The 27515-nt window shown below is 50.1% G+C and overlaps 8 protein-coding genes across 8 annotated transcripts; 4 read left to right on the top strand and 4 right to left on the bottom strand.

Annotated features, from left to right (window-relative positions):
- Positions 1–61: 61 nt before the first annotated feature.
- On the top strand, positions 62–2025 carry AtWU_05843 (FAD binding domain protein; the record flags this gene model as incomplete). The annotated part of the gene is made up of 3 exons (XM_035500953.1): positions 62–732; positions 804–1294; positions 1388–2025. 3 exons carry the CDS (start codon positions 62–64, stop codon positions 2023–2025), a joined length of 1800 nt encoding a protein of 599 aa, XP_035356846.1.
- Positions 2026–3894: 1869 nt separating this feature from the next.
- On the top strand, positions 3895–7808 carry pmcB (putative calcium-translocating P-type ATPase(PMCA-type); the record flags this gene model as incomplete). The annotated part of the gene is made up of 5 exons (XM_035500952.1): positions 3895–3960; positions 4021–4878; positions 4933–5363; positions 5418–5560; positions 5614–7808. The coding sequence occupies 5 exons, from the start codon at positions 3895–3897 to the stop codon at positions 7806–7808; spliced, it is 3693 nt and encodes a 1230-aa protein (XP_035356845.1).
- A 711-nt stretch (positions 7809–8519) lies between these two features.
- AtWU_05841 (actin-related protein 2/3 complex subunit 5 family protein) lies at positions 8520–9186 on the top strand (the record flags this gene model as incomplete). The annotated part of the gene is made up of 2 exons (XM_035500951.1): positions 8520–8878; positions 8970–9186. The coding sequence occupies 2 exons, from the start codon at positions 8520–8522 to the stop codon at positions 9184–9186; spliced, it is 576 nt and encodes a 191-aa protein (XP_035356844.1).
- A 200-nt stretch (positions 9187–9386) lies between these two features.
- On the bottom strand, positions 9387–10573 carry AtWU_05840 (uncharacterized protein; the record flags this gene model as incomplete). The annotated part of the gene is made up of 2 exons (XM_035500950.1): positions 9387–10223; positions 10301–10573. The coding sequence occupies 2 exons, from the start codon at positions 10571–10573 to the stop codon at positions 9387–9389; spliced, it is 1110 nt and encodes a 369-aa protein (XP_035356843.1).
- A 405-nt stretch (positions 10574–10978) lies between these two features.
- On the top strand, positions 10979–13071 carry AtWU_05839 (putative dynactin Arp1 p62 subunit RO2; the record flags this gene model as incomplete). Its single annotated transcript, XM_035500949.1, has 2 exons — positions 10979–11319; positions 11385–13071. The coding sequence occupies 2 exons, from the start codon at positions 10979–10981 to the stop codon at positions 13069–13071; spliced, it is 2028 nt and encodes a 675-aa protein (XP_035356842.1).
- Positions 13072–14190: 1119 nt separating this feature from the next.
- AtWU_05838 (40S ribosomal protein eS7) lies at positions 14191–15306 on the bottom strand (the record flags this gene model as incomplete). The annotated part of the gene is made up of 3 exons (XM_035500948.1): positions 14191–14554; positions 14705–14787; positions 15151–15306. 3 exons carry the CDS (start codon positions 15304–15306, stop codon positions 14191–14193), a joined length of 603 nt encoding a protein of 200 aa, XP_035356841.1.
- Positions 15307–15989: 683 nt separating this feature from the next.
- Positions 15990–17034, bottom strand: AtWU_05837 (Rab family GTPase; the record flags this gene model as incomplete). The annotated part of the gene is made up of 3 exons (XM_035500947.1): positions 15990–16630; positions 16779–16842; positions 16951–17034. 3 exons carry the CDS (start codon positions 17032–17034, stop codon positions 15990–15992), a joined length of 789 nt encoding a protein of 262 aa, XP_035356840.1.
- A 1947-nt stretch (positions 17035–18981) lies between these two features.
- Positions 18982–19303, bottom strand: AtWU_05836 (uncharacterized protein; the record flags this gene model as incomplete). Its single annotated transcript, XM_035500946.1, has 2 exons — positions 18982–19225; positions 19290–19303. The coding sequence occupies 2 exons, from the start codon at positions 19301–19303 to the stop codon at positions 18982–18984; spliced, it is 258 nt and encodes an 85-aa protein (XP_035356839.1).
- Between the last annotated feature and the right edge of the window lie 8212 nt (positions 19304–27515).

The following is a 27515-nucleotide window of genomic DNA, read 5'->3' as shown; positions in this document are numbered from 1 at the left end:
TACCTACGAAGCCTCCACCATCATTCCCACTTCAACCATACATACTACACACCAACCAGACATGGTAGGCAAAACCACCTCACCACAATCATCCTCATCCTCCTCCTTCCCGGACATCCTCGATGTCCTCATCATCGGCGCCGGCCCCTGCGGCCTAGCAGTCGCCGCGCGCCTCCGCGAAGAAACCCCCTCCGCCATGTTCACCGACGACGAACACCAACGCTACCACTGGATCAACAAACATAGTGGCCGAATGGCATTGGTGCAGGCACACCGCGGGAAACTCAAGGGCGTGAAGGCGGAGAAGTGGCAGAGATATGATGATGAGCATTATCCTAGACGGGGGTCATCTTCATCTTCCGGTTCTGGGTCGGGCTCTGATTCTTCTCCGCCGTCGTTGTCTTCGTCGGTATCGTCGGATGATGGGGTGTATATGGGGAGGGGGGATGATAAGAATGATGGTGGCTATGGAAATGGCAATGGGGGCATATCAACGCTCGTACTGGATAGTTCCGGGGACAAGTGGATGGAGAGATGGAATCGGGCGTTCAAGACATTGGAGATTGAGCAGCTGCGCAGCCCGATGTTCTTTCATGTGGATCCCAGGGATCGGGATGGTATGTTGGCGTATACGAGGGAGGTGAGGAGGGAGAGGGATTTGTGGGAGATTTCGGGGTGCGTGGGGAAGGAGTTGAGTAAGCATAAGAAGAAGAAGATGAGGTCGAGGGCGCAGTAAGTTGTCCTTTCCTTATAAGAAGTGACTGATATCCTGTGTTCGGGTTGCTAATTGTGTGGGTGATTAGGGCCGTTGGCGAGGTTGAGATTGATGAAAGAGATCGTAAAGATTACTTCTCACCGTCGACGGACTTGTTTGAAGATTACTGCGGGAGCATTGTATCGCGGTATGGACTGGACGCGCCGGGGATGATCAGGCAGTGCGAGGTGAATGATATATCGTACGACTATCACTCTGAGTTATCGCCGTCGGACAAGATATTTACTGTTACTACGGCGGAGGGCAATCGGTTCTATAGTCGTGTGGTGGTGCTGGCTATTGGGCCGGGGAGGACGAAGATACTTCCGTTCAAGCTGACGGGTGAGGAAGAGAAAGGGGCTTGTCATAGCACGGAGATTCGCATGTTTCCGAGTATCAATGTGAAGGCCAAGATTAAGCAGCGCCAGGAGACGAATGTGGTGGTTGTTGGGGGTGGGCTATCGTCAGCGCAGGTGGTGGATATGGCCATTCGGCGAGGGGTGACCAAGGTTTGGTTTCTTTTGAGGTCGGATTTTAAAGGTACGTACTAGACAGATAGTGGGCAGGTTGCACAGCCTCCTACATCATCCATGCAAACTCAGACGTGGGGGATGCTGACCAGATGGTTTCTAGTCAAGCACTTCGACCTCGCATTGAATTGGATGGGCAAGTTCAAGAACTTCGAAAAGGCAGCATTCTGGTCCGCAGACACGGACGAGGAACGCCTTGAGATGATCAAAGCCGCGCGTAATGGCGGCAGTATCACGCCACGGTATCAGAAGATTCTGAAGCAACATGTGGCAGCCCATCGGCTTTCTATACACCCACGCACCGTCATCTGCGGCAAGGAGTACTGCGCCTCCTCGCGCACATGGCGTCTTACGACAGATCCTCCGATCCCTGACCTGCCTCGCATCGATTATATATACTTTGCGACAGGCATGCAGGCCGATGTAAATGAGCTCCCATTGCTCCAACGCATGAACCGTGAGTATCCGATTGAAACTAAGCAGGGATTGCCTTGCATCACGGATGACCTGATGTGGCAATCGAATGTGCCACTTTTCTTGACGGGCCGGTTGGGGTCCCTTCGTTTGGGACCAGGTGCTGCCAATCTTGAGGGAGCGAGGCTGGGTGCGGAGCGGATTGCCTGGGCGATGGAGGATGTGTTGGGTAGAAGAGGATCAGAGGATACGGGGTCTGAACGATCCAAGCAGTGCTTTTGCGGTTTGGGGAATCGGTATGCTGAGCTTGCTAACGTGGACGAATAAGCCAAGGCAATGAATGAACACGAGAATAAGATTCGAGGCTGTCTGTGGAGGCTGTAGTACTGCATATACCTCCTCACTGCGGAGTATACTCCTGAGAATGGCTTGATGATGAAGATGTGTCTTTAGAGACATTGATGCTGTATGTTAACTTACTATACGGTATGAAATTTACAAACAGATTTTCATTTCTCGCAAGTAGAGCCAATAATACCTGAATAACGCTGAAAATACCAATCGTATGTATTATTGGCGAGGCTGATTCGGGCAGTTTGTTCATGTTGAACAACTGTGCTGCTGCCTGCTAACACAACTTACCCACCTTCATCTCATCTCATCCCACCAGATCGCAGCTTTGTTGCCTCCGTGGGTGTCATTCCCCCATCAACCGACAGATCAAGCTTCTAAGCCTCACTCAAATCGTTCACCTCAGCTGGCAAGATGCAATATTCGCCATCGTGAAGCCCGCTCAGCAGAGCCTAGACACTCACCAGCCACACCCGCAGTGCCTGATCAGAGCATCCAATCTCCGCAACCGAGACAGCTCGCAGCACCAGCATGAATTAATCGCCGCACCCAAAGCGTTTCGTCATGTACAAAGCCTCAGCCAGTTGAAGTCATGACGCCACATCAGATAATCTTATTTTCCAGGATCTCGGTGATTTCCTCAGCCACAGGGGGGGCGAAACCAACTTGAAGAGGCGAATGGGGACAATCCGTGGGAGATGTGGCGCAGGAGGTGTGGCCGTGCAACAGGGGGACATGGACAAACAAACATTCTTCAGGATAGAGTCAACGTGATTGAATGCTCGAGGCGAATGAATGGCCGGATCACCGATGCGCACTAGGAAATCTGGAACGCAACTAAAATTCATTGGCGGCAACGGCATGTCGTGACTCCTCATTGACCGACTAATCGTCTGACTTCCGAACTAAACGAAGGAGGCGCAGCCGCCCGCTAGAAACTCATTTGCTGGAACTATACCTCACCCGGCGGCAACTTCCAAGGGCCACTTTTCTCTCGGCATTTCCATCTGGAAGGGTTTTTGAGTATGCGTTGATTGCAACGCTCCACTCAGAGTTCAGCATGCGTCATTTGTCCATGGTTTTGCGCGCGCATCGATACAGTTGATGAAATGTGATTGCAGGCTTGTGATCGGAGGTAGGAACCCTCCGGTTCTAATTCTCCCCCCTCCTGGTTGCTTCTTGCATTCTCATAGGAGAGATAAGATTACGCTGGAGATGAACAGGAGCTCCGTCGGCGTCTAGATTGAGCAATATAACTTGCTTTGGTAGAGTGGAGGTGTCATGGCGTCTTCAACTTTAAGATAAAGCGCTTTGGGTATATACCCCCGCTCGTTAGTTGCAGCCATGGGTCATACCTCTCTCCACCCCTTGGTCTACGCCGTCGGTGATAGGACGGATTGAAGGAGGCTGTGCAGCGCGTTGTGATGCTACCAAGCATATGGGTCAACTCAACTCACTCACACTTCATGGTTGTTTTGGCGTATGGCAAAAGCCGGACTCTTGCTAGCCTCTTCCTCGGACCTTGCAACCGCTTCCTTTTTTTCATCCCGTGCTTGTTGGGAAGACCCTTGGCGTTACAATATCTCTTCTCAGTGCCACGGATGATACGAACCAGACATGAGGGATTGATACGAAGAAATCCGTTATGAGACAATCAGACTATTAAATTTTAGGTTACCCTTTTCGGAAGCACAGCCCCCAGACCAGATCTACTAATAACGGGTGTCGCTCGGGCACAGAACCAAACAGTAGCAGGTGCAACACTTTGAAGTTGATACTGCATTTACCAGGATTTATGCCCGTTTCTTTGTCTCTACCAAATCAGATCTCGTTCCGGTCGCATCAATGCAGACCCCAGACGAGCATCCTCAGTCTGGCTTCTTGAACCCTTTCGGGGTTTCAGATAGAGAGGTATGTACAACAGCGCTACAGCTTAATGAGAGAGCCATATATTCATACGCTTACCAACAGCAGCACCCTATATCATCCGACTCAATACGAACAAGCATATCATCTATTCGACCTTCTTCACCCGCGGACATGGCGTCCACTCTATCGCCAGACAGGCTCAGGGTACGGAGTGACACGCGGACGTCGGCTCAGTCGCTGGACGGTGAGACGTTACGTCCGCGAGCAGACTCTACCATCTCCAGTGCAGATACAGCTGTAAGGTCGAGAGCCAACTCTGAAGCCACTAATGCCCCGACCAAGATGGAGTACGATGATGTTTCGGTGGCCGATGCCTTGAATCCCGATCCTCGAAACGAACAGGACTTTATAGTGCCAGACAATAAGTTCGCCTTCTCTCCAGGACAATTGAACAAGATGCAGAACCCTAAATCTTTGGCTGCGTTCCAGGCACTTGGAGGCATGCAGGGATTGGAACGAGGACTGCGGACAGATCTGACATCTGGTCTGTCGGTCGATGAGACTCTCTTGCAGGGTTCGATCAGTTTTTCGGAAGCGACTTCCCCTGACTATGCCTCTTTCAAAGAAACCGCTCCTCCAACCATTGACGCCCCGATTATAGAGTCCGGTACGCAGTTTCAAGACCGCATAGGCGTGTTCTGTCAGAACAGACTGCCTGCTCGAAAGTCAACGGGATTCTTGAAGCTGTTTTGGCAAGCCTACAACGACAAGATCATCATTTTGTTGACGATAGCTGCTATCGTGTCGCTATCCCTTGGTATCTATGAGACTACGAGCGAAGGTAGTGGAGTGGATTGGATTGAAGGAGTGGCGATTTGTGTGGCTATTCTGATAGTCACTATTGTGACTGCCGCAAATGACTGGCAGAAGGAAAGACAGTTTGCTAAGCTGAATAAACGTGTAAGTACTTACCTCTCTTCTGTTATTGACGAATACCACCACTGACTTCTTCAGAACAACGATCGAGAAGTCAAGGCTGTTCGATCTGGCAAGGTCTCCATGATATCTATACACGACATCACAGTCGGTGACATTCTTCATGTCGAGCCGGGCGACGCCATTCCTGCGGATGGGGTTCTCGTCTCGGGTCATGGCATCAAATGCGACGAGTCCTCCGCTACAGGAGAATCTGACCAGATGAAGAAGACTGATGGATATGAAGTCGGGCGGCTGATCTTGAATGGGAAGGCTACGAAGAAGCTTGACCCGTTCATGATCTCGGGCAGCAAGGTGCTTGAAGGTGTCGGTACCTACTTAGTCACGAGTGTTGGGCCGTACTCAACCTACGGCCGGATCTTGCTGTCTTTGCAGGAATCGAATGATCCGACACCTCTTCAAGTCAAGCTGGGTCGACTTGCTAATTGGATCGGCTGGTTAGGCTCAGGGTAAGAGCGACCCTCCTGTGTATTCACATGGTATTGTTTGCTAACTGCTCCTAGTGCTGCGATTATCTTGTTCTTCGCTCTGTTCTTCAGGTTCGTGGCGGATTTATCCCATAACACTGGAACGCCTGCGGCCAAGGGCAAGGAGTTCGTCGACATCCTCATTGTTGCTGTTACCGTCATTGTCGTTGCGATTCCTGGTAAGTAGTTTCCCCATGCTAGATTAATGACTTTTACTGACTGATATCCATAGAGGGTCTGCCGCTTGCTGTAACTTTGGCACTGGCATTTGCCACAACCCGAATGGTCAAGGAGAACAACCTTGTGCGCGTCCTCCGTGCATGTGAGACAATGGGAAATGCAACAGTTATTTGCTCCGACAAGACCGGGACCCTTACCCAGAACAAGATGACTGTTGTGGCAGGGACCTTGGGCTCGAAGAGTTTCAAGCATACCCCAGGCGAGGAACGCTCATCTGACGTCTCAACTCCTGCTGAGTTTTTCAAGCAATATTCAGGCAAGCAGCGGGATCTCATTCTTCATAGCATCGCCTTGAACTCTACTGCTTTCGAGGAAGAGAAGGATGGGTCTAAGGAGTTCATCGGCAGTAAGACCGAGGTGGCTCTGCTGCAAATGGCCAAAGATCATCTCGGCCTGGACGTTACTGCAGAGCGTGCCTCTGCGGACGTTGTCCAATTGATCCCCTTCGACTCTGCACGTAAGTGCATGGGGGTTGTCTACCGGGAACCTACGATGGGTTATCGCCTCCTTGTCAAGGGCGCTGCTGAGATAATGGTCGGCTCATGCACGACTCAGATGGTCGAGGCAGATTCTTCTCACGGCCATATCTCCACCGATTCCTTGCACGAGGGAGACCGAAGGGTTATCCTAAACACAGTCGAAGCTTACGCAGGTCAGTCCCTACGGACGATCGGACTAGTGTACCGCGACTTCCCAAGCTGGCCACCGAAAGACGCCCGGTGCTTGGAAGATGATCCGGAATCTGCCAGATTTGAGGATGTTTTCCGCGACATGACCTGGATCGGGGTTGTGGGCATCCAGGATCCTCTCCGACCCGAAGTGCCCGCTGCCATCCAAAAGTGCCATGCGGCAGGTGTACAGGTGAAGATGGTCACTGGTGACAACATTGTAACCGCCAGTGCGATAGCTTCTTCATGTGGTATCAAGACAGAGGATGGTATTGTCATGGAAGGTCCCAAGTTTCGCCAGCTCTCTGACGAGGAAATGGATCGAGTCATTCCTCGTCTGCAAGTGCTAGCTCGCTCGTCACCCGAGGATAAGCGGATTCTGGTGGCACGGCTCAAGAAATTAGGCGAGACTGTCGCCGTCACCGGTGATGGTACTAACGATGGGCCGGCATTGAGAACAGCTGATGTCGGCTTCTCCATGGGAATTGCTGGAACCGAAGTCGCGAAGGAAGCCAGTTCGATCATCCTTTTAGACGACAATTTCAAGTCCATTGTCACCGCCATTGCATGGGGCCGGGCTGTCAACGATGCTGTCGCCAAGTTCCTTCAGTTCCAGATCACGGTCAACATCACAGCTGTGGTCTTGACCTTTGTTTCGTCCTTGTACAGCAGTGAGAACAAGAGCGTTCTGAACGCGGTGCAGCTGCTCTGGGTCAACTTGATTATGGACACTTTTGCAGCTCTTGCCTTAGCGACTGACGCCCCAACAGAGAAGATTCTCAACCGCAAGCCTGTTCCCAAGAGCGCATCACTATTTACAGTGATCATGTGGAAGATGATTCTCGGCCAAGCTCTCTATCAGCTGGCCATCACCTTCATGCTTTACTTTGGTGGACACCAGATTATCGGGTCGCGACTTGGAACCCACGACCCGCAGACGGTGCTCAACACTATCGTGTTCAATACCTTTGTGTGGATGCAGATCTTCAATGAATTCAACAACCGAAGACTGGACAACAAGTTCAACATCTTCGAAGGCATGTTCCGCAACTACTGGTTCCTGGGAATCAACTGCATCATGGTCGGCGGTCAAATCATGATTGTCTTCGTGGGAGGAGAGGCTTTTGGCGTGACCCGTCTCAATGGGATCCAATGGGCCATTTGCATTATCTGCGCGCTGGGCTGCCTCCCATGGGCAGTTGTTCTCCGTACCGTCCCCGACGGGCCATGCGAAGTTGCTCTCAACTTTGTCGTCCGATGCATGAATTTTATCTTCAAGCCCATCGGGCGGGCTATGAGTCATCTTGCGGCCATGATTCGCTCTTGTCTGCGGCCGGTTAAGAGAACAGCCCAGCGTGTTGCGAAGCGCGGTGCGAAGGAAGAGCAAAACACCAGCACTGATGCCTTGCCCGACGAGGAGGCAGGAAGGGCGTCGTTGCACGAGTTGAAGAGAGAGCCGACGCCGGAGGCGCCTGTTACATCAATTCCGGTGCCTCCAATTACTATTACGACTTCTTGATGATTTGTATGATGTTTAATTAGCGGGTTTTCAGTTTCTGTATATATGGGTATACAGCGATTAAGCATGCGTGGATATGCAGATAGTGCATGGAGTTGGTGGCTTTTTGTTAGATTCGAAACAAGCAGTATATGTACATTAGATGAATATAATCACCAGCAAAGTGTCTATATATTTCAAAACCAATTATACCTGATTGTGATAATATCAATTCCTTCATCTCAAAACGTATAGTTGTTGAAATGGTTGTAACCGAATAATGTAGTTCTGACCCTGACAGGGGTTGCCTCAGGCCTGCCGGCCCGCACTCCGCAGCGACTCTCGCTCTCCGCCGCCACTTCACCCTCATTCATCACCACCATCTTCTCCAGGAGCTCTTGATTCCTTCTGTCTGTTCCAATCCACGCTGTCAATTCATTTCGGTCAAACACAGTAAGACTGTACCCACCTACCTCGCTAGGAACACCACACCCATCCCCTCCTAGCCACCTACCGCATCTCTCTACCTGACCACCTCCGTCATCTCCTTTCCCCGCGGACACCTGGTAATGACGCTGCCTACCTACCAGGCCAGCTCCAGCTTCAAGCCACCACAATCGCTAACCAGAGAATCTACTACTAGCTATATACGTTTCCAATTGACAACTCGAAAAACCCCTTTATAACCCAAATCAGTATACACCCTAAACCTCCAGCACAGCAACCGCAACAATGGCCCAACTCAACTACCGCACAATCAACATCGACGTCCTGGACCCCGAGTCCTCGATCAACTTCCCCATGGACACTCTCCTCCCACCCACTCTCCCCGCCCCGACGACCTCCAGCGCCGCCGCCTCCGTCGTGAACCAGGTGCGCCAGCTCCTCCGCAGCGGCGACAACGAGGGAGCTCTGCGGTACGTGCTCGAGACGGCGCCGCTGGGCGGCGATGACCGCGCAAAGGAGGTGCATTTGGCCGCTGTCGTGGAGGTCTTGCAGGGTATTCGTCAGGGAGAGATGAGTCGCGTGCTGGAGTCTGTGTGTACCGGTGAGGGTGGGTCGGAAAGAGCGGATTGTTTGATGAAGTATTTGTATGGTTCCCCCTTCGCTTCTCTGTGTTATACCAAGTGGTGGTTTTGGTGGTTGTGGATGTGCATACTAATGAATCCTTGTTGTGTATAGGTACAAGGGCATGGCGGCGCCAGCTCCCAGTAGCGCGGCACAGTCGCCTCGCATGTCGCCGCAGAGCACGGGATTCTCGCAGATCCAGGCCCGCAATTTGGGTGAAGGAGGTGGTGGACAGCAGATGAGTGTGTTGTTGAACTGGCATGAGAAGTTGGTGGAGGTTGCGGGGACGGGGTCGATTGTTAGGGTCATGACGGATCGGAGGACTGTTTAAATTGCATGATTCTTGTTGTGTTTTGATTTGGGTTGTTGTATGTTGAAGATGGAGGTGTGTGTATGTGTGTTCTGTTGTACTCATGTTCTTCGTCAGGATGATATCCTAGATGTGCCTCTTTTATTTTTCCCTTTCCTCGTCAATATTATACAAGCACAATATTCTATACTATACATGAACCCACTCCACTGAAATCATGATCAATTACCAATGGAACCACCACCCAACAAATCCTTCAGATTCAACTGTCCACTCCCTCTCTCCAACGGCTTCGCCTGACCCTCACCCTCCTTCCACCCGATCATATAAATCAACCGAAACGTCGCCGGCACTCCCCTAGACCCCTCCTCCTTATGCAACTCACGATAAATCGCCTCATTCGCCAACAGCACATCCCTCGACATGGGCCCCAACTCCCGATGCAAGATGGCATTATTCTCCCCCATGGCCTGCAAATCGCCCATCAACGCAAACGTATCCGGATACTCCACCACAATATCCTCCACATCCACCGTCAACATCTTGAAACCCGCCTTATTCAACAATCCCCCAACATCCCTCACATCCGCCAACGGCGACACATGCGGACTGACACCTCCGCGCCGCTCCAAATCCGCCAACTGCAACGACGTCCGCAGCTCGAACAACGTATCCCCACCGAACATCGCCGCAATGAACGGACAGTCCGGCTTGAGGATAGAGTTGACCTGCGCCAGCAGCGAAGGCAGATCATTGATCCAGTGAATCGAGAGCGAGGAGAGCACCGCGTCAAAGGAATTCTCCGGGAAGGGGAGGGATTCGAGATCAGGCACGATTTGCCGCTTGAGAGAGATCTGGTCATTAAAGGGCTCGTCTGCGTCGCGGTAAAGAAGGGCCTCGGAGGTGTCGATGCAGGTTAATTGCCCGATGCGAGTGCTGAGGGGTGGGGAGCTGCCGTTGGGAGCGTCGGGGTCTGGATCGGGCATTGTGAGAGCGCGGGCAATGTTGCAGCTGTTGGCGCCGAGGTCGAGGACTTGGGGGAAGGTGCGTTTGATGTCCTATTCCATTCCATACCATTCAGCTTGCTATCCTATATCTGTAGGGTGCTGGAGGATGATGGGGGGTGAAGGCATACCAGCAACCGTTCACATAGCCGCATGGCTACTTCGTCCTTGATGTAGTCGGTCTTGCGACTCTCCTCGACATTGCGGGCTGCGCGGTCCTTCTGCAAGTGCTTGATTTTGCGATTGAAGATTTCCATGACTGGGTTTCCGGGTGTTTGGCTGGCGTAGGTGCGGCGTGATGGACATGATGATGCTACTGATGATGATAATGTGTAGGTGGGTGTGCTTTTGGTGTAGATGCGCGGGGAGCGCAGCGCTGGCCGAAATATGTGAGATAGAGACATTTTGAGGTCTCTGGGTTATGAATTGGAGTTGGGTTTGCTGGAATTGAGAGGAGGGAGAAGAGGTTTAGAGGGAAGGGAAAAAAAGTTGGAGGCAGCTCAGCAGCAGTGGAACGTGACGTCGGCGAGAAATCCATTCCATCTCCGCATTTTCTCCCGCCACGTCGCGTCCTCTTGTCGCGGGGTTGTTCGCTCTACAATTTTCTAAATGTGTGATGGGTTCTTATGGGTATGTTGGAAGCAGATTACATTGAGGTAGCAATTTGAACCGTTCTGTGTGATTCGATCTGCTGGTGCTTTAGGTATGGTGCTTCCTGCTTCCCCCTGATGTTGTTTTCGGGCTTCCATACTGATTATTGATGATGCGCCTAGAATGCAATAAGCAATATCTTGATTGAACTCTTCAACATGTCACGTCCCTTCCCTTACACTTTCATATCTTGTCCTTGCGCCAACATCCCTGTACCTGATCCGGCGAAGAAACGGAGATCGAGGGAGTCGCCGCAGAAATCCAATCCCGATCAACCCAAATCTCTCCTGCGCCCGGATGACGACGAAGATGAACAGGCTTTTGATCCTCGGTCTCCGCGCGCCAATTTCTCTCTGTATCCCCCGGAGCAGCTGCTGTACTGCGAGGATTGCCATCAGATCAAGTGCCCGCGATGCATAACGGAGGAGATTGTGTGCTGGTACTGTCCGAACTGTCTGTTCGAGACGCCCAGCAGCATGGTCCGGAGTGAGGGGAATCGGTACGTTGAGCAGGATGAACAAGCCTCAAGCTTTTATAGGTGTATGCTAATGTGGTGAATGCTAGATGCGCTCGCAATTGCTTCAACTGCCCGATATGCACCGCCCCCTTGGGTGTAAACACCCTTGAGAACGTCGTGACAGGCGGCACCAGCCAACAAGGCCCCTGGGTGTTGTCCTGCGGATACTGCATGTGGTCGACTCTGGATATTGGCATCAAGTTTGATAAACCGACCAACATTCGGACTCAACTGTCCAAGATGACCGAAGTCACTCCTGCTCGCTCGAGACAAATGTCCCGGACATTCGGGGACCTCAAGTCTCCCCTCTCCACTTACTCCTCCATCGATGAGCAATTCCTACCACCAGGCGAGGCCAAGCCCGAAGACTCCCCTCTGGACCAACCCAGTGCTCCTCTCACTCCAGATGCTCGATTCCACGCCCTCAAGAACTTTTATAAAAACCAGATCTCCGCGACATCCTCCTCCCCAACCGACCCCCTAGGCATGGACTTCGGCTCTGGGTTCTCCTCCCCTGGTGCCCTAAACCGCATCATGTCTCTTTACACCTCGTCATCCCGCCTCAGCAGCCTCTACGGCGGAGCCAACAAGAAGCCCAAAACCAAACCGCCCGTCATGCGAGAAGCCCTCACAGCCGGCGAGGGTCTCAAGATCCCCTCCCCCGACGCAGAAGACACACTCATCGAACGCATGTCCTCCCCGGACTGCGGATGGGACGGTCTCGCCTCCATCGAACAACGCGCGTTCCAATCCCCAGACGCCCGGTTCGTAGAGGACCTCCTCCCGCTGCCCGTGCTACTTCGCACGAAACGGTCCAAACGATGCAAGTCGTGCAAGCACATCCTCGTCAAACCCGAACTGAAACCACAGTCCACGCGGTTCCGCATCCGCCTGATTGCCCTCAGCTACATTCCCTTGCCGACGTTACGGCCACTGAACCCCAGTCCCTCCCCAGCCACCACCACGACCACCACCGTTCTCCCGGCACCTTCAAGTTCCACGACGAACCCGAACCTGGACGCTCTCTCCCCACTCCGACCCATCCAACTCCTCCTCACGCTGAAGAATCACATGTTCGATCCCGTCCGCGTCACACTCGCCACGCCATCCGTCACCCCTGGCCGCGTGGCCTCCAAAGTAACTATCCTCTGTCCGCAATTCGACATTGGCGCCAACAGCGACGTGTGGGACGAAGCCCTCCAGGGTACTTCGGCTACCACTACCACGGCTACATCCACGGGAACTGACCCCCGCGGATCCCGATCCGGAGGGCTCGGCGTGTACGAGAAAGTCGCAGAGGCCGGCAAAGTCTGGGACAAGGGACGGAACTGGACCACCGTGGTGTTGGAAGTCGTACCGGGGACATTACCTGGTGGTGCGAAACAACCCTCCTCCGCCAACCATACCAAGAAAGACAAGAAGATGAAGAAGAAGAAGACACCCGCCGATGATGATCTAGATGACCAGGATGACAACTCTGACGATGATGACTCCGAATCCGACCCGGGATTTGACTGGAGCGGACAGGCATCTGACCCGAATGAGCAGTTACAGCCGGATGAAGATGTGCTGGAGATTCCGGTGTTTGTGCATATGGAATGGGATTCGGATAATCAGATTGATAGTGAGCAGGGGGTGGGGAGGGCTGGAGCGGGTGGGAGTGATACGGTGAAGAGGGAGTTGGCGTATTGGATGGTGTTGGGGGTGGGGAGGATAGTGAGGGAGATTGTGTAGACAGATCGTTGTTGGTTGTGTATAGATGTCATGATTGATGGATGTTGGTGATACCTTGTTTTCTTCTCTACTAGATATACATATATCGCATCTTTCTCATTCTTGATTCCAAGGCAGGTTATAGTATCGAATGCTGGTGGGTATAGTAGTTAGTATTTCACGCCCTATAGCATGATGACTACTACTAATTGACATACAACGAACCCACAATAGAATAACTATAAGGCTTAGCCCCTTCCTGGCAGCAATAGCACTAGCGACTCCTTACCAACAAGACTCAAAAGAGTCCAGTTACTTGTCTAATACAAAATAATACTATGACAGTCACATGCTACTACCGGCTCATCTACAGTATAGTACTCAGCTACCCAACCCACCACCTACACACTCAAAAAATTACAAGTCAAAGATCATACACTCGACAACACAATGCATTTTCTTTTCCAGGCAATTCCCCTTAGCCCTATAGCTAGCTAGCTACCCTAGCAACCAATTTCCTTCTCCTCCCCCTTTTTTATTTTGAAAATAACATGACAAAATGAACAAATGAACTCAAGACCGACATGAATCTTTGAACTTTGACTTTCCTCAATCCCTTAATACCCGGTTGTTTTTTGCCCCGAATCCCACCAAAAACAAACACATATACCATGTACCGGAACCGACCGACCGACCGAAAGAAAAGAAAGAAAGAAAGATAGATACCTGACCAGAACCTCACTGTCTCAATCCTCAACCCCACAAAGAGCCGCAAGCAAGAAGGTGTCTAACTGTCTGTCTGTCTGACTGACTGACGGCTGGGGTGGGGAACATGCAGTAAACAAAACAGGGGGTGGTGATGGGGGACGGGGAGATCGTAGTTTAATGTTTCTGCATGTCCCCCGAGCCCACGTGCAATATCATGGTACGTGGATTTTTCTGAGGGAAATCGACGAGTAAAAAAAATATGGAAGAAACGGCAAGAAAAAATGGGAGAGAATAGGACGGAGTAAGAAGAAGAATTGAGGTAAGAAGGTCAAATCAAATTTTAGTCTCTTGTCTTGTCACATTTGTCACTTGTCAAATTAAAAAGGAAAAAAAAGAGGAAAAAAAAATTTGATTCCTTTTTTTTCACTCTCTCTAGTAGTCGGCACCACCCTGGGGGAATTCAAAGACAACAGCACGGCCAGTCAACCGACGGTAGACCTCGCCGTAGGCATCAAGGCGGTGGTCAACACCACCACGCTCCTTCTCGTCCAGGATGACCTTGAGGGTCTTGGAGCCGTCCTCCTTGGTGCGGGTACGCTTGCCGACGATCTCGACGGGGTAGACGAGGTCGGTGAGGATGGCGTCGTGGACAGCAGTCAGAGTGCGGGAACGGGGACGCTTCTGCTTCTGGTTGGAACGAGAGCTGGCGGAGCGCTTGGGGCGGGGCAGGATGCGGCGCTGAGCAACGAAGAGGACGTGGCGGTCGGAGAACTTCTTCTCGAGCTCACGGGTCAGACTAGAGAAAGGGGAGTCAGTCATATGGTTTCTGGTGTCGTTTTCTTTTTGCTGCTACGCTTCTGGTAGTTGTGGGCATGTGGCTGGCACATTCCGGGGTTGGTGTGTATTTTTTTTGTTTCATGTGGAGGTGTGGAGTGGAAAATCGTACCGCTGCTGGATCTTGTGGAAGCCCTGGAGGAGAGGGACAGGGACGAAGATGATGACTGCCTTCTTGCCGTGGCCGACCTCGACCTATGGTGATAGTAGAGTCAATATCAAATTGCGCACAATCCGAGAGAAAAACAAATGAATTTTTCAAATTCCCAGTTCGCGCAGCAGATCAGAGTTGAGTGTCGATTGGTTGTTGGGACGTTTCAATTCGCCTTCTTCTTTTTCTCGTCTTTGCCTCGATGCTGGTGGTATATAATCCCCAAGCAGACACGTATACACCATCAAGGTGCAGACCGCACAAACACACAATATCCACATTGATATTTGATATTTCCCAGAACGTCTCTCGTATGTTGGCAATTTCCGCGAATTCATAAAACTCTCGACCCTCTCTGATCTGTACACGGACGGAGGCTATGAATGAAAAAACCAAATCATCCTTACCTCACGGGCAGAGACGAACTGCAGGGGCCTGAGGGTGGCCTTCAGGTCCTGTGTGTTGCTCTCGAGGTCGAAGAGAGCACCGGCGATCGCGGTCTCCAGCTCGGAGGGGTTCTGCCTCGACGGCGAGTTGATGGCGATCTTGTTGATAGCAGCCATGATTGCAGACGAGCGACGGGTAGCTGGCTGTGCTGCGGATGCTGCCTTCTGTCGTGAGGTTGGTTGTCGAGGTTGGTGGTTGAACGGAGATCTCTCGAACGTCCTCCAATTTGCGCTTGGGTCGGCTGTGGGATCGGAGGCTCGGCCTCTCGCTTAGCGGGTGGCCGTAGTCCCGTTTGGGCCTAGTTAGGGGATGTCTGGTCCCGTGACCCTTCTGCCCTTTTCGGATCATCAACCATTAACCAACTACTACCATGCAGCATTGCGAGAAATGCTTGCTTGTCTATCATGTTAATCCTCATATTATACATTGCATTTGGATCGCATCGCATTCTATGACTATGGCTGATTGGCAATGAACCTGACCGGTTCTCTGTACAAATCTTTGCCATTCCCTTAATCGCCATACTAACACTCTGCATAGTCATTGGAAACAAACAGAAAAAAAGATAAAGAAGTAGTGCAGTACCATAGCAGAGCAAAACAGAACAGAAAACTCGGGACGCCGGGAAATGAGAATGGATCAAGCCGCATGTCAGTCTGGTCCTGACGGTCGGGGAATCACTGCCGCAGGATATTACCATGTAATCAACCTGACATTGTATCGAACAGTAAAAGGACGATTGCAAAAACGAAAGAAGCACGACCAAAATCTCATGACACGCTGCAAAAACAATCCGAGATTAGCAGGCACACCCTTCCTTTGCAGTTGCCGGACCACGCTCCCCCAGGTTGACCCGCGAGTCTTCGGCCGGACGACCGCTGTTCAAGCTAGTCTGGCCCGTGCCAGCGCCACCTGCTCGCCCGCTCTTCAGGCTGCTCTCCGGGATCGCGTTGGCAATCGCAGTAAAGACATCCACGACATTCGTGCCCGTCTTGGCACTGGTCTCGAAGAACAAGAGACCCTCTTCCTCTGCGTAGGCGCTAGCTTCCCGTGTAGGCACCTTCCGAGCATCACCGGAAGTGACATCCTGTGCTTCCTGAGGTTCTTCGGCGGTTTCATCTGCATCGGCCGTAGACGATTCGCCCTCAGCATCAGCGGGCGACTCCCCGGCCGCCTCGTTCCCGTCGTTTGTCAAATCCAGCTTGTTGCCAACGAGAGCGATCACAATGCCGGGACTAGCTTGTCGCTGGAGTTCCGCAACCCAGTGCTTAGCCTTTGTGAGAGAGGACGGTTTGGTAACATCATAGACCACGAGAGCCGCCTGGGCGTTACGGTAGTACATGGGAGCGAGCGAGGCGAAACGCTCCTGACCGGCGGTATCCCAAATTTCGAACTTGATCGTTCGCGTAGGCAGAGAGCATTTTTGGGTGAGGAATGCAGCTGTGATAGATAGACAATGACATCAGCATCGGAGCTACGGCCACTTTCGGCTACTAGGAAAACCGGGAACAATTCCCTTCTTCCTTTCCCTCCGTCTCTTCCCAACCGGAAAAGTGATCTGTAACTGCCACAGCCGGGAGAAGCTTACCTCCGATAGTCGGTTCTTTGTTCTCTTGGAAATCGTTGTTGACAAATCTCAGCACCAGTGAGGACTATAATGGGTAATCATCCATTGCGTTCATTGTCAGTCTTTTTTTCTCTCTGGTTACTCAGGTACCACGCGGAGGTCAGAGCAAGGAAAGTGCCGAGGTTGCTCGTACCTTTCCCACAGCGGCTTCACCCAAAAGTACCAGCTTGACGCTGCTACTCGGCTTGGGAGTATTTGTGCTAGTTGATTCAGACATGGCTCGAGAGCCCAACGAAGGCGATGAAGGTATGCGATCAGGTCGTCTTGCAGGACAAGCCCACACTAGGAATGATTATCAATCTGAAGGATGATTTCAGCTCGCAAAGGGCGGCTCAGGCCGGGCGATACAGAGAGCACTGCTCGGGAGTAGAAGCCTGGAGGAAGACGTAAGCAAGACACACGAGGGAACTCCGGAGGAGGGGGTGTGGTGGAAAGGGCCAGAATCGAGCAGGGATTAATGTGACGGAGGGAACATTGGAGGAGAAAAATGGACAAATAAGAAGAAGGTATATTACGCACCGGTACCAGAGTGAAATGGCGGTGGACGGGGAAAGGTGATGGAGAGAGAGCGCAATGACGGCGAGAGAGAGGGAGAGAGAGAGATGCTACGGCCTAGGTAGATACGCAGTGAGGCGGAGGGTGAAGTAGATGGCGGCGCGATGCCCGACTCGGTTAGCGCGCTCAAGGCGGGCGGGCAGTCACGGGATGTTCCCGCAATTCTCCAAACAGAAAAATTACTATCTTTATTAGTTAATTTTTGGTGCGCTTCAGGTACCAGTCAGAACCTCGCGGGTACTGGTCCCATGGGGAGAAAATTAAGGCAGACAAGACACAGGATGAGACAATTGTGGCTCTGCGGGTAAACCAGGTGACAACAGCGGAGAGGCACAGGTTGGAAGGGTTTAGGGCTGTTTGGTATCTCCATCTGTCCAGTTGATTTCCCACAGTCGACCTGTAGATACATCCGACGTACATGGGGAAAGCAAGCTGCTGCTTCCCTAAACTATTTCCTGAAACAAAGCAGCTTACCCGTGACACCTGCTGTCGATACCCATCGAGACATCAACCGGCTCCAACGCAGACGATAGATAGTATCTCCTCATACACTGTCATTCCATCATTGGGGCCTGACTATCGCGGGAAATGCGACAGATCATCTTTCTAGAGAAACCCTCCAAACCCCGACCACAACCATCAGGGCTTCCATGATTGGTAGGCAAGCGATCTGGCCCAACTCAACGCCAGGATTATCCATAAGGTGCAGATCTATAGGTCGCAAAGTAGGCACGGGGTAAACAACAACAACAAAGACCGGCAGAACAACAGCATGCCATGGCGTCCGAGCATGACGTGCCAATAGGTCCCTCAACGGCCCATGATCGCCAGCCAGACAGTTGGAAACGCCTCCCCAATGGCATCCAGTCGTGTCACGGAGCCAACGTTGCACGACATGATTTGTGCAGAGCCGGTGGCTGCCCAAAAAAAGAAGCACATGCACGCCGTTCAGAACTTGTTGATTCTCGACCAGGGATCCACCCAGATAATGCCACTGCCTTCTCCCCGGCAAATCAGATTGAAGTCGCTCTGTGGGCTCCCGTCAAACAACCCTGAAGACAATCACGGTTAGATGTCATCGTCGGGGTCTCGTCCGAGTGCCGAATTTCTTTTCCCCAAGTCCTCACTTATCCAGCTGACTTGCAGGTTTCCCCGGTACTGGTGCAGTGGGCTGCGATTTTCACATTATGGAGTGACACGCCATTGTAGTAGTAGTAGTAGTAGTAGTAGCAGTAGCAGTAGTCATAATCCCCCAAACCATGAACTTTGATTATCTGTGCCAGTGCCAGTAGCAGTGTACACATACGCGCAAACTCATACACAATTATCCACATTGACGCAACCACGATGAAGTTCGCTCGGTTTAGAATATAATAAAGCATTGAAAATATTCAGAATCAATTTTTAGCAGCAGACTGTATTAAGGAGCAAATGATGATGAAATTGTAAGAAAAATAAAATCCAGGTATTTGACCGCGAGGTCCAACGTTCTAGTCTGTCTTGGTATCAATCCATGTATCCCAAATCAAAAAGAAAATAACCCCATTCCGTCTATTCCCAACGCCGGTAGTAAAGCAGACCAAGTAGAAAAACAACAAATCTCGACAAATCACTTTTGGTGGAACAGATCATAGACCTGAGCTGGTTCGTGTCGGCGGATTAAAGGTGTATGGAGGCAAAAATAATGGTCGATCGAAGAATTGAAAAGAAATAGGTGGTGGCCGTGTCGTTCCATGGTGAGAAGAAAAATGTCCACGGCGGAAAGGGCGTGATTAGAAAGTATGTAGAAACCGAAACCAGTGGCGGCAAAAGGACAACGCAGTAAGAGCAGGAAATAGTAGTGGTACAGGGAACTATGATTCGTTGTTAGTCGGGAACCAGACCACCCGGGGAGATGCTTGTGTCTAGGCAACTTACAAGCTCGACTTCATAGTAGTCACGTCAAACTCCAGGAGCCATGCGCCAGTTGCAAGTCACAAATAACTTTTCGCTCGAGAGAACAGCAGAACAGCAGCATGTGGTTGGCAGATGTCTCCAAGGGTTTCATCGGGTCGAAGGCGGCGGCGGTGGTGCACCCGGCTTCTTGACTCCGGTAGTGTCGTAAGCTCCTCGTCCCATGTTGAAGGCTGACAGATCTCGCAATATCATTTCAGATTCTGAGCGAATGGCCATGGTCAGATGCTGAAGGTTTTCTCTTTCGGAAAGGAGTGGAAGACGGTGGGAAAGATATAGAAAAGCGAAGGCGGATGTTTTGAAGGGAAGTGTGTTTCAAGCCTGGGAGAAGTGTACTCACAGGAAGATTAAATAAACACACGACGGGCCTCCCCAAAAAAGAAAATACCAATAAATAAAAAGAGCTCGATTATTATTCTGACTGTGCGTCGTGTTGATAGATCGTGTGTAGGACTAGCGAGGTACCCAAGCGATTCCCGGCAGCGAACAGGCGGTAACGACGCAGACAGATGATGCAGGCTGCAGGTGAGATCGGAAGTGGGATCCTTATTAAGGCGCACAAGTCTGACACTGGGTTGGAGACGAGACAGGGTGGTGTAGTGTAGGCAGATCTGAGTAGGGCAGGAATGCGACTGTCGAAGTACCAAGAAATGGGCGTGTAAGAATGAGGAAGGGTGGAGTCCTTAAACCCAGTCGACAGGTCGCTTTTTTCTTTTGTTTTTACCCTCTTTTGATCCTCTTTAGACACTCATGCGGTTCGAAGACGTCTATTTTCTTTTTCCTTCTTTCCCCTTGGGAACTTTTTTCCAGGTGGCAGAGCGACGAGAGATAAAAAGTACGCGAGACGTGCAGATGATGGTAATTGGAAACAAGCGCGATCTGATCAAGAACCAGCGACCAAGGACACGGAGGACGACTAATGCAGCCGGCAAGGAGGTGATCCTGGAAAGGAGCACGGAAGTGAGCTCCGTCTAATCCGGTAAAAAAAAGAAACCAAGCTAGACTGGACGTATCGCAAGGGAGGATGGAACGCGGCCTGGTAACGTCACGGCGAGGAGGATCGGGAATAGAGCCGAGGGCGAAGGGAATGGGCGAAAGTACGTAGGGAGGAAGAGGAGAGGAGCTGGACGAGGAGGAAGGGTGAGTTTAATTGATTTTAGGAATGGATGGATGAAGAATTTAGTAGCCAGATGGTTGAAGGGGGTCCATCCCATAGATATATAGTGACTAGACCTTCTTACTTTATGGTTGATTTATTTTTTTTTATTCTAAAATTTTAAATGCTCAGATTGGGGTGATTTCCAACTTAGACAGAAAGAACCTAAACTTCTGAAAGTAGGAAGTCAAAAAAAATAGAAAATCAAAATAAAGGTGAAAGATACCTAATCTAGATACGGAAAGACAGGAAAAGTAAACAGAAAAAGAAAATTCAAGAAAGGAAAAAGGGAAAAATAAAAGGTGGAAAATCCAATTGGGAAAATGGAAAAACTACGGAGAGAGTAAGAGGCTAAACCTGGCCAGAAGAGTGTGTAAACGGAGCAATGACAGAGTCGTAGTAATACGGCGAAGACTAGAAATTTGAGAGAGACACAGAAATTAATAAAAGCAAAATACGCATTCAGTAGGAGTAATAGTAATAATAACAACAATAATAGTAGTCGAGCAACAGCTCTCTTTAGCATAGCTAGGCGGCTCTCCCGTCCCGAAGGTAAGGTACCGTAGTACGTGAAAGGAGTGGGTGCGATCCATTTCCCCCTTTCTTTTTCTTTTCTTAGGGGTTTCTGGCCCCCATCACCAACGTCGTGACGCCTCTCTCGGACGGGAAACTTTGTAGCCACCTACTAAGTAATAGGTAGCTCAGGTGAAGGTTGGTATCTTTTTTACCTTTTCGTTGCTTTTTTATCCTATCCCTTTGCTTCTTTGTCTGAGTCGCCTCATGTTATTCCCGGTCACTCAAGTGGCTCTCCATCCGCATCCCATCCCCCTTCCCCCCGTCAGTTGCTACTACTACTAGACCTTCCCGATGATGGCTGATACCTAGACACGGGTTCATCTCGGAAATTGTAGGGAAAACACAGGAAGAGTCCGTCTAATCCGTAACGGAAGTGACCTTACCTAGATTGTTTCTGAATAGAGAAATCCATTCCATCGATCATGGCCTAGTTCGGAGAAGACTTTGCCCAACCAGTCAAGGGACCGACCTCTCCGACTATAGTAGTAAGTAAAGGTACTGTAAATTTGTAATGGCATTGAGAATTTAGCCACTGTTCAGCAGTCATCATCATCATTCTGACGACCACCACACCAGTAACGGAAAAAGGAAAATACCACTACAGAAGAAATTTTGAGGTCTCCACTGACTGTACGGAGAACATCAGTCAGAAGCTAGGAACCGATTCCTCGGACGCGACGGGCAGGTTTGAGTGCAGGTGAGTGGGGAAGGCAGCCGCTCACAGGATCCCGCGGATGGATCCGAATCCAGCACCAATGGGTCCGCTGGGGCTTGACCTGATGCTTTCTCGCGTGGTTTTTGGGGGGGGGTGGAAGGGAAGAACCAAAGTCAGGGGCCCCTGGATGGGGGGAGGAGCCTGTTTCCCGGAAACCCTACGTATTCAAAATTCCATGGGATGCCCATAGCTAGCTAACTAGGTCTGTCTGGGTGCTTTTGCACAGCATGACCCCATGCAGATGTTTTGACTTTTCTTCTTTTCTTTTTTTTTTTTCCCTTCCCTTTTTGCTCATTGATATTTGCCTCTTATCCTATGAAACGGGGTCTCTGAATTTTCGGGCTGGATCTATTATTTACCAGTGGTGGCTGCTAAGATTTAGAGCGGCGCACCCTTGTCGGTAGCTCCCCCCTAACACGGCTAGACATCCTGGAAAGGGCCGGAGTACCTGCATAGCCGCACTTATCTATCGAGCTCGACTACTGTACGATCGAGATGATCGAACTTTGATGGCGCCAACCATGGTTTGATAGGTAAGGTCCAGAGCTCTGGGCTATCACTTTAATCATCCTGGGCGTAGAAGTATGTAGGTAAGTATGAAAAAGTACTCTCAGTACTTTGACAAACCAGCTAGCTGTTTCTGCTTTCATCCGCAATGGGTAAGCAAGCAGGCATTCAACCCTACGGGAAGTTGGCCTACTAACTACTAACTAGTAAGTAACCGCCGGGGATACGGAGGACCAGGGTACCTAACCAGGTTCAGAACCAATCCAGAAGCTTTCCGTCCGGTAGTTAGTCACCTGCTGCACTTTAGTTTGGAGTAGTTTCGGGAGACTATTTCGCGACCAAGATCACTGTTTATTGATGGACCTCCCTAGCCTGGCCCACCATTTCTCCTGGTTTGATTCATGTCAGCCACAGAGAGATTAGCACCGGTTTCTGTCACCTCTGGCCCTCGTTTGTCGTCTCTGAGTGAGCAATCAACATACACAGGTCAACTATCTACTAAGCGAATCCGAGCTGACCTCAAGACATTGTCTGTCTTTACTTTTTCTACTTCCTTATCCTTCATTTCCCGCTGGACTTCTTTTCCGTCCTCTGATCTTTTGGCACACTCGCGTCTTCCTTCCCTTTGGTCACCGGGGAAATCGGCTGGCTGAAAGGGGCAGTGGGGCCCCCTAATAACGATCCATGATCCGGCAAATCCACTGTTACCCGCCTCCGTTACGTATTATTGTGCAACTCGCATTCTTCTCGCGCGCTTCTAGTCCTTCTAGCGCCCTCGCCCTGCTTGTTCGCCCCCGCGACCGCGGATGGAGCTGCGAGCAACCAGAACCAGCGCGCCAATTTTGCAGCTTTTCGGTCCTACGATCGCAGACTACCAGACTCTAGTAAACGATAGGCTCAATTTACGCTGGGTCCAGGAGCCCTCTAAAACTTCCCGAAGAACAATCTGGATGTTCTTCCCCCCCCCGACAAAATGGGGGATTCGCAGCCCTGTGCGGATTTCTGGGGGTTGACATCTCCGACTGCATGGAGGAAGCTAGTTTAGTTAATACTCAGGTAAGCAAGCTCTCTCACTTGTCTGTCGTTCTGTAAATTGTGGCTGGAATTACAAATTACCTCTGTCGCTTGACCGTCGTTACCCAGTATGGGCTAAATTATTCGACTCCACCAGCCCATCCCACTACATCATTCTTACCACTTCTATTCCTGACCTTCGCCACAATGGGGCAAAGCAAAGTAGTAACGTCTAGACGAGTGGAATTCTGGACTGACTCGAGCTGCTCGAAGCCGCCCACGTTTGCCCAACCTCTTGCTCACTTGGGTAGCTTCTGATCCTCTGATAGTATCTCCGTTGTAGACCGTCTTGACGTCGCCGTCGATCTGCGCGGAGAAACAATGCCACAAAGTGCCAAGCGACGCATGTACCGGGATTCGCAACATGGGACTCCCTGCTAGGCTGGCGCGTACGCGTGTTTCAATCCAACCGATGGATTGGAACTAGCCGTCACAGTCACACCGTAGGCGCTTTATCTTTGTTTGGGGATGTCTGATTACACCTTATCTCACAACTGGTTCGTACTTTTCCCGTCTCTTCTCTGACTAGCCAATGACGTGAATCAATTGGAAGGGACATAGTTGGCCTTTTCTTTGTGGTCGAATAGGACGTTATGACTGTGTCAGCAGGAAGAAGTAGAGTTGCTGATAGCATCAGATTCTGAGACATGAGACCATCCCATCCAATGGAATGGCATGACTTGTATCTTTAATCCTTCAATGTTTTTTGCGACAAGCCGTCCTCGGCTACATGTGACACCTTAGCTTGGTTTTTTTGTTTTATCATCATGATCCTGGACCAAACAGCCGAACATACACACCCACACAATAATAACCACCCAGCAATAATTATAGCACTCGTCAATTGACCCCAGAAATCCAGGCCCAACAGCCGACACACCCTCTCACGCCCAGTATCCAGCAATAGCTACAAAAACAGAAACATCAACAAAAAGCAAACGCAAGCAAGTGTTCCACCCACTTGCGCCCGGATGGGTCAAAGTCAACTCAACCACCTCTTCCAGAACGATTCTAGAAGGCCCATCCGGATGGTTCTTCCCTTCCCCATCCAACCATGGTTCGCTCGCGGATCGTACCATCCGTCATGGTCCCCGGGACTTTACGCCTCTGAACCCGCTGGCTGCCAAAAAGAAAAATAGACATCGGGGATACGAAATAAAACCCACAAATTGCAAAAAGAGCTACTGTAAGGCAGAAATAGCTATTGTGATCCCCGTCTCAGCGGCCCGAACATGTCCCCAAAAGAGGAAATTACTCGATAGGCGAACCACCATGACTCCATCGAGAGAGTGGATTTGTCCTCCGTAATTGGCTTACGGGGAGGCTAGAACGGCGCTAGAAACCGGAGGAACGGGACTAATGAGTACTTTGGTCTAGCGAGAAGGGTGGAAAGGGAACCGTTGGGCGGTATTGCCTTTTTGGAAATGGAGGAGAAGGAAAGCCAAAGGTAAGTACTCCGTAGGTTGAGTTTTTTCTTTCCGGGTTCCGCAGACGCTAGAGTGTGTTTTAACTTGTGGATATTATGGCTTTTTTTCCTAATTGGGTCGGTCGGTCTTGGAAGGCTAGATCGTTGGAAGGATTGAAGAGGATTGGGAGAAATGGCATGGAATGGATGGATAGGATCCTTCCGATCCGATATGGTTAACTATTTACTGACTGTCGATAGATAGTTGGGCTGATTATTCAAGCTATCTGGCTATCTATTTGTCCGACTACTGACTGACTGGTCTTCAATAGGGCGGTTGGGGATATATTGAATTGGATAGATAATGGATACATCCAGCAATCAATCAATCCATTGAGAATCCGTCGCGAGCTGCTACTTGCTTGCTTGTTTACAATTTTGGTAAGTGGTAAATGGTAAACAGGGATCAGACCACATGATTGTGATTAGTTTCATGATCCATCATTTCAAACTTTTTTTCCCTTGCAAGCCACTAATAATTCCCGCACAAGGAAACAGCGATGAGAAAAACTGACCTATCATGCGAGAACGTTCATCTTGGAGTTCGTTCGAAACATGTCTAGGAAATTCCGACGGTGGTGGTTGGATGTAGATTGATTGATTGATTGATTGATCAATGGATGGGCCGAAGTAGTCCGAACACGGAGCCAGAAGTACTACTACTAACTACCTTACCCACGAAGTGAGCATGTACTTTACTTTACTTCACTTCCGAATGGCTCATTCGTCAGTTCATTCGTTCCCACAACCAGGTTCAAGGTTCAAGGGTTAAGCATGGTTTAGTTTTCCCTGCAAAAATATGACTGGACATGATTCAGCCCGCATCGGCAAAGTGCATTAGCCATGCAGGAAAAAGCAATCTAATTCTAGCAAATACAGCAACACCTCAACGTCCGATTTTATTTTATTCCCCGTGGAAAGGGAACATACCAGAATGATCGAGACCCTGTTCTACTTTCCATGGTATCGCTGTATAGTACGGCCGGGTATCGGGATTATTCTGCAGCAGATCATTTTAATTCAGCCACAGAAAGAGATAAATGGATGTATGTACTGCATGTGGCTAGATACATACAGACATACATACTGCAGAGCACATCCCGAATGAAGAATACAGTAGCCAGAGAGAGAGGATCGACCGATCTGCCGTGAAACACGAAAACCAAACCACTTAACTTACCCTTACTGTACTACTTAAACTATAGCCAAGAGGGAAAAAGGATGAGGATGATGTGCTTCTGAAGAGGAGGTCTGTTCGCCATTGCATAGTACCTTGCAGAAAACTATGGGACGGGGAATGGGCGAGGGTTATGCGACCGACGCAGGGGGAACTGCATTTGCTAGATTGATTATGGTTAATGCCAAAGCGTTTTTTGCATCTTGTTGATCAGGTAAATAATGTACGTACGTACTTTTGGCGATTTACCCTGTGCAGAAGTGGAAGTGAAGACATTGTCTTGTTTTACATAGTAAGTAGTAGTCTTGCATCAACACAACCCGTCTCTACCCAGTAAATATGTATGTGCGCTGAGTGGAATGGGACAGTGAGTGAATGAAGAAAATCCCCGAAGAGCTGAAGTGAATGATCAATTGCCATTATGGGTACAAGTATTTCCTTGCTGGAAAAGTAAATCATTCCCTTGTTCATCATCCATACTACTGTTAGCTAAGCTCTCAATCAAGGCGGCAATTCTTCAGTTCTACAGCTACTATCCATCCAGGTGGAACACGTGCCTTGACAGTGGCGTGAAAACCTGAACATTCAGGCCGGAAAAACTAGTCGGTTGGTTGGTACCTGCCAAGACTCTAGGCAAAGTTCCTGGGCTGAGCTGAGCTGAGCTGAGAGTTGAGCTGTCTGTCATTCAGTCAATCATTTTAGTGTGCTTTACTCCCATAACCCAAAATCAATAGTAATGCAACTAGAATCCATGCGACATGACTGATCCAGCGAGAGATACTAGAGAGAGTACTTCGTACAAAGTAGGTAATTTGCAGTTAACAACAAAACAACACGTCCAACCCGTTATCCCTAACCAGGTAACGATATTCACCCTTCTTCTTTCTCTTTTTCCTCTTTCTCTCACACACACTCTCTCCCCCTGATCCACCTGAGTGGTAACAGACCAAAGAGAAACTCGATAACCCTACAGAACTACAGCACTAGAGGCGCGCGGAATCGCAGCCGGCTTTCCTTTAGTGTCCACTTCTCGTCCACGGGATGGCGTTCTAGAAGGGGGGAAACTTGATCGGATCGTCTGCAAATCCCTTTGGGCTCTCGGCTCATTATTACGAACGGGGCTGAACTGAATGAAAGAATACTAAGGAAAAGGGAGGTGTGTTTTTATTCTTTTTTTTTTTTTTTTTTTTTCTTTTCTTCCCAATAACAGTGCGGACGGATGATGGCGACTTTTTTTCGATAGATAGTTTTTTTTTGGGTTGATGATTCACCTGATAAGGATGTCCCGTGTCGCCCTGTCAATGTTTTCTTTTTCTTTCTCTTTCTTGTGCTTGCTATCTTTCCCTTACTCTTTTTTCTTTTCTTTTTCCTCTGCTGAGGAAGATATTCTAGATTGATAGATAAAGAGAGAAAGAGAGATAGAGGATGGGGAGGCGCGCGCGGACGGACGGACGGACGGACGGGATAGATACATGATAGTTACACAGCTACAGCTACAGTAAGTCACGGGAGAGAAAAGA

The sequence above is a fragment of the Aspergillus tubingensis genome (assembly GCF_013340325.1).
Source record: "Aspergillus tubingensis WU-2223L DNA, scaffold_7, whole genome shotgun sequence".
In the NCBI taxonomy this organism is placed as follows: domain Eukaryota; kingdom Fungi; phylum Ascomycota; class Eurotiomycetes; order Eurotiales; family Aspergillaceae; genus Aspergillus; species Aspergillus tubingensis.
Note: the sequence above shows the minus strand (reverse complement) of the source record. Positions and strands in the feature narration are given on the sequence as shown.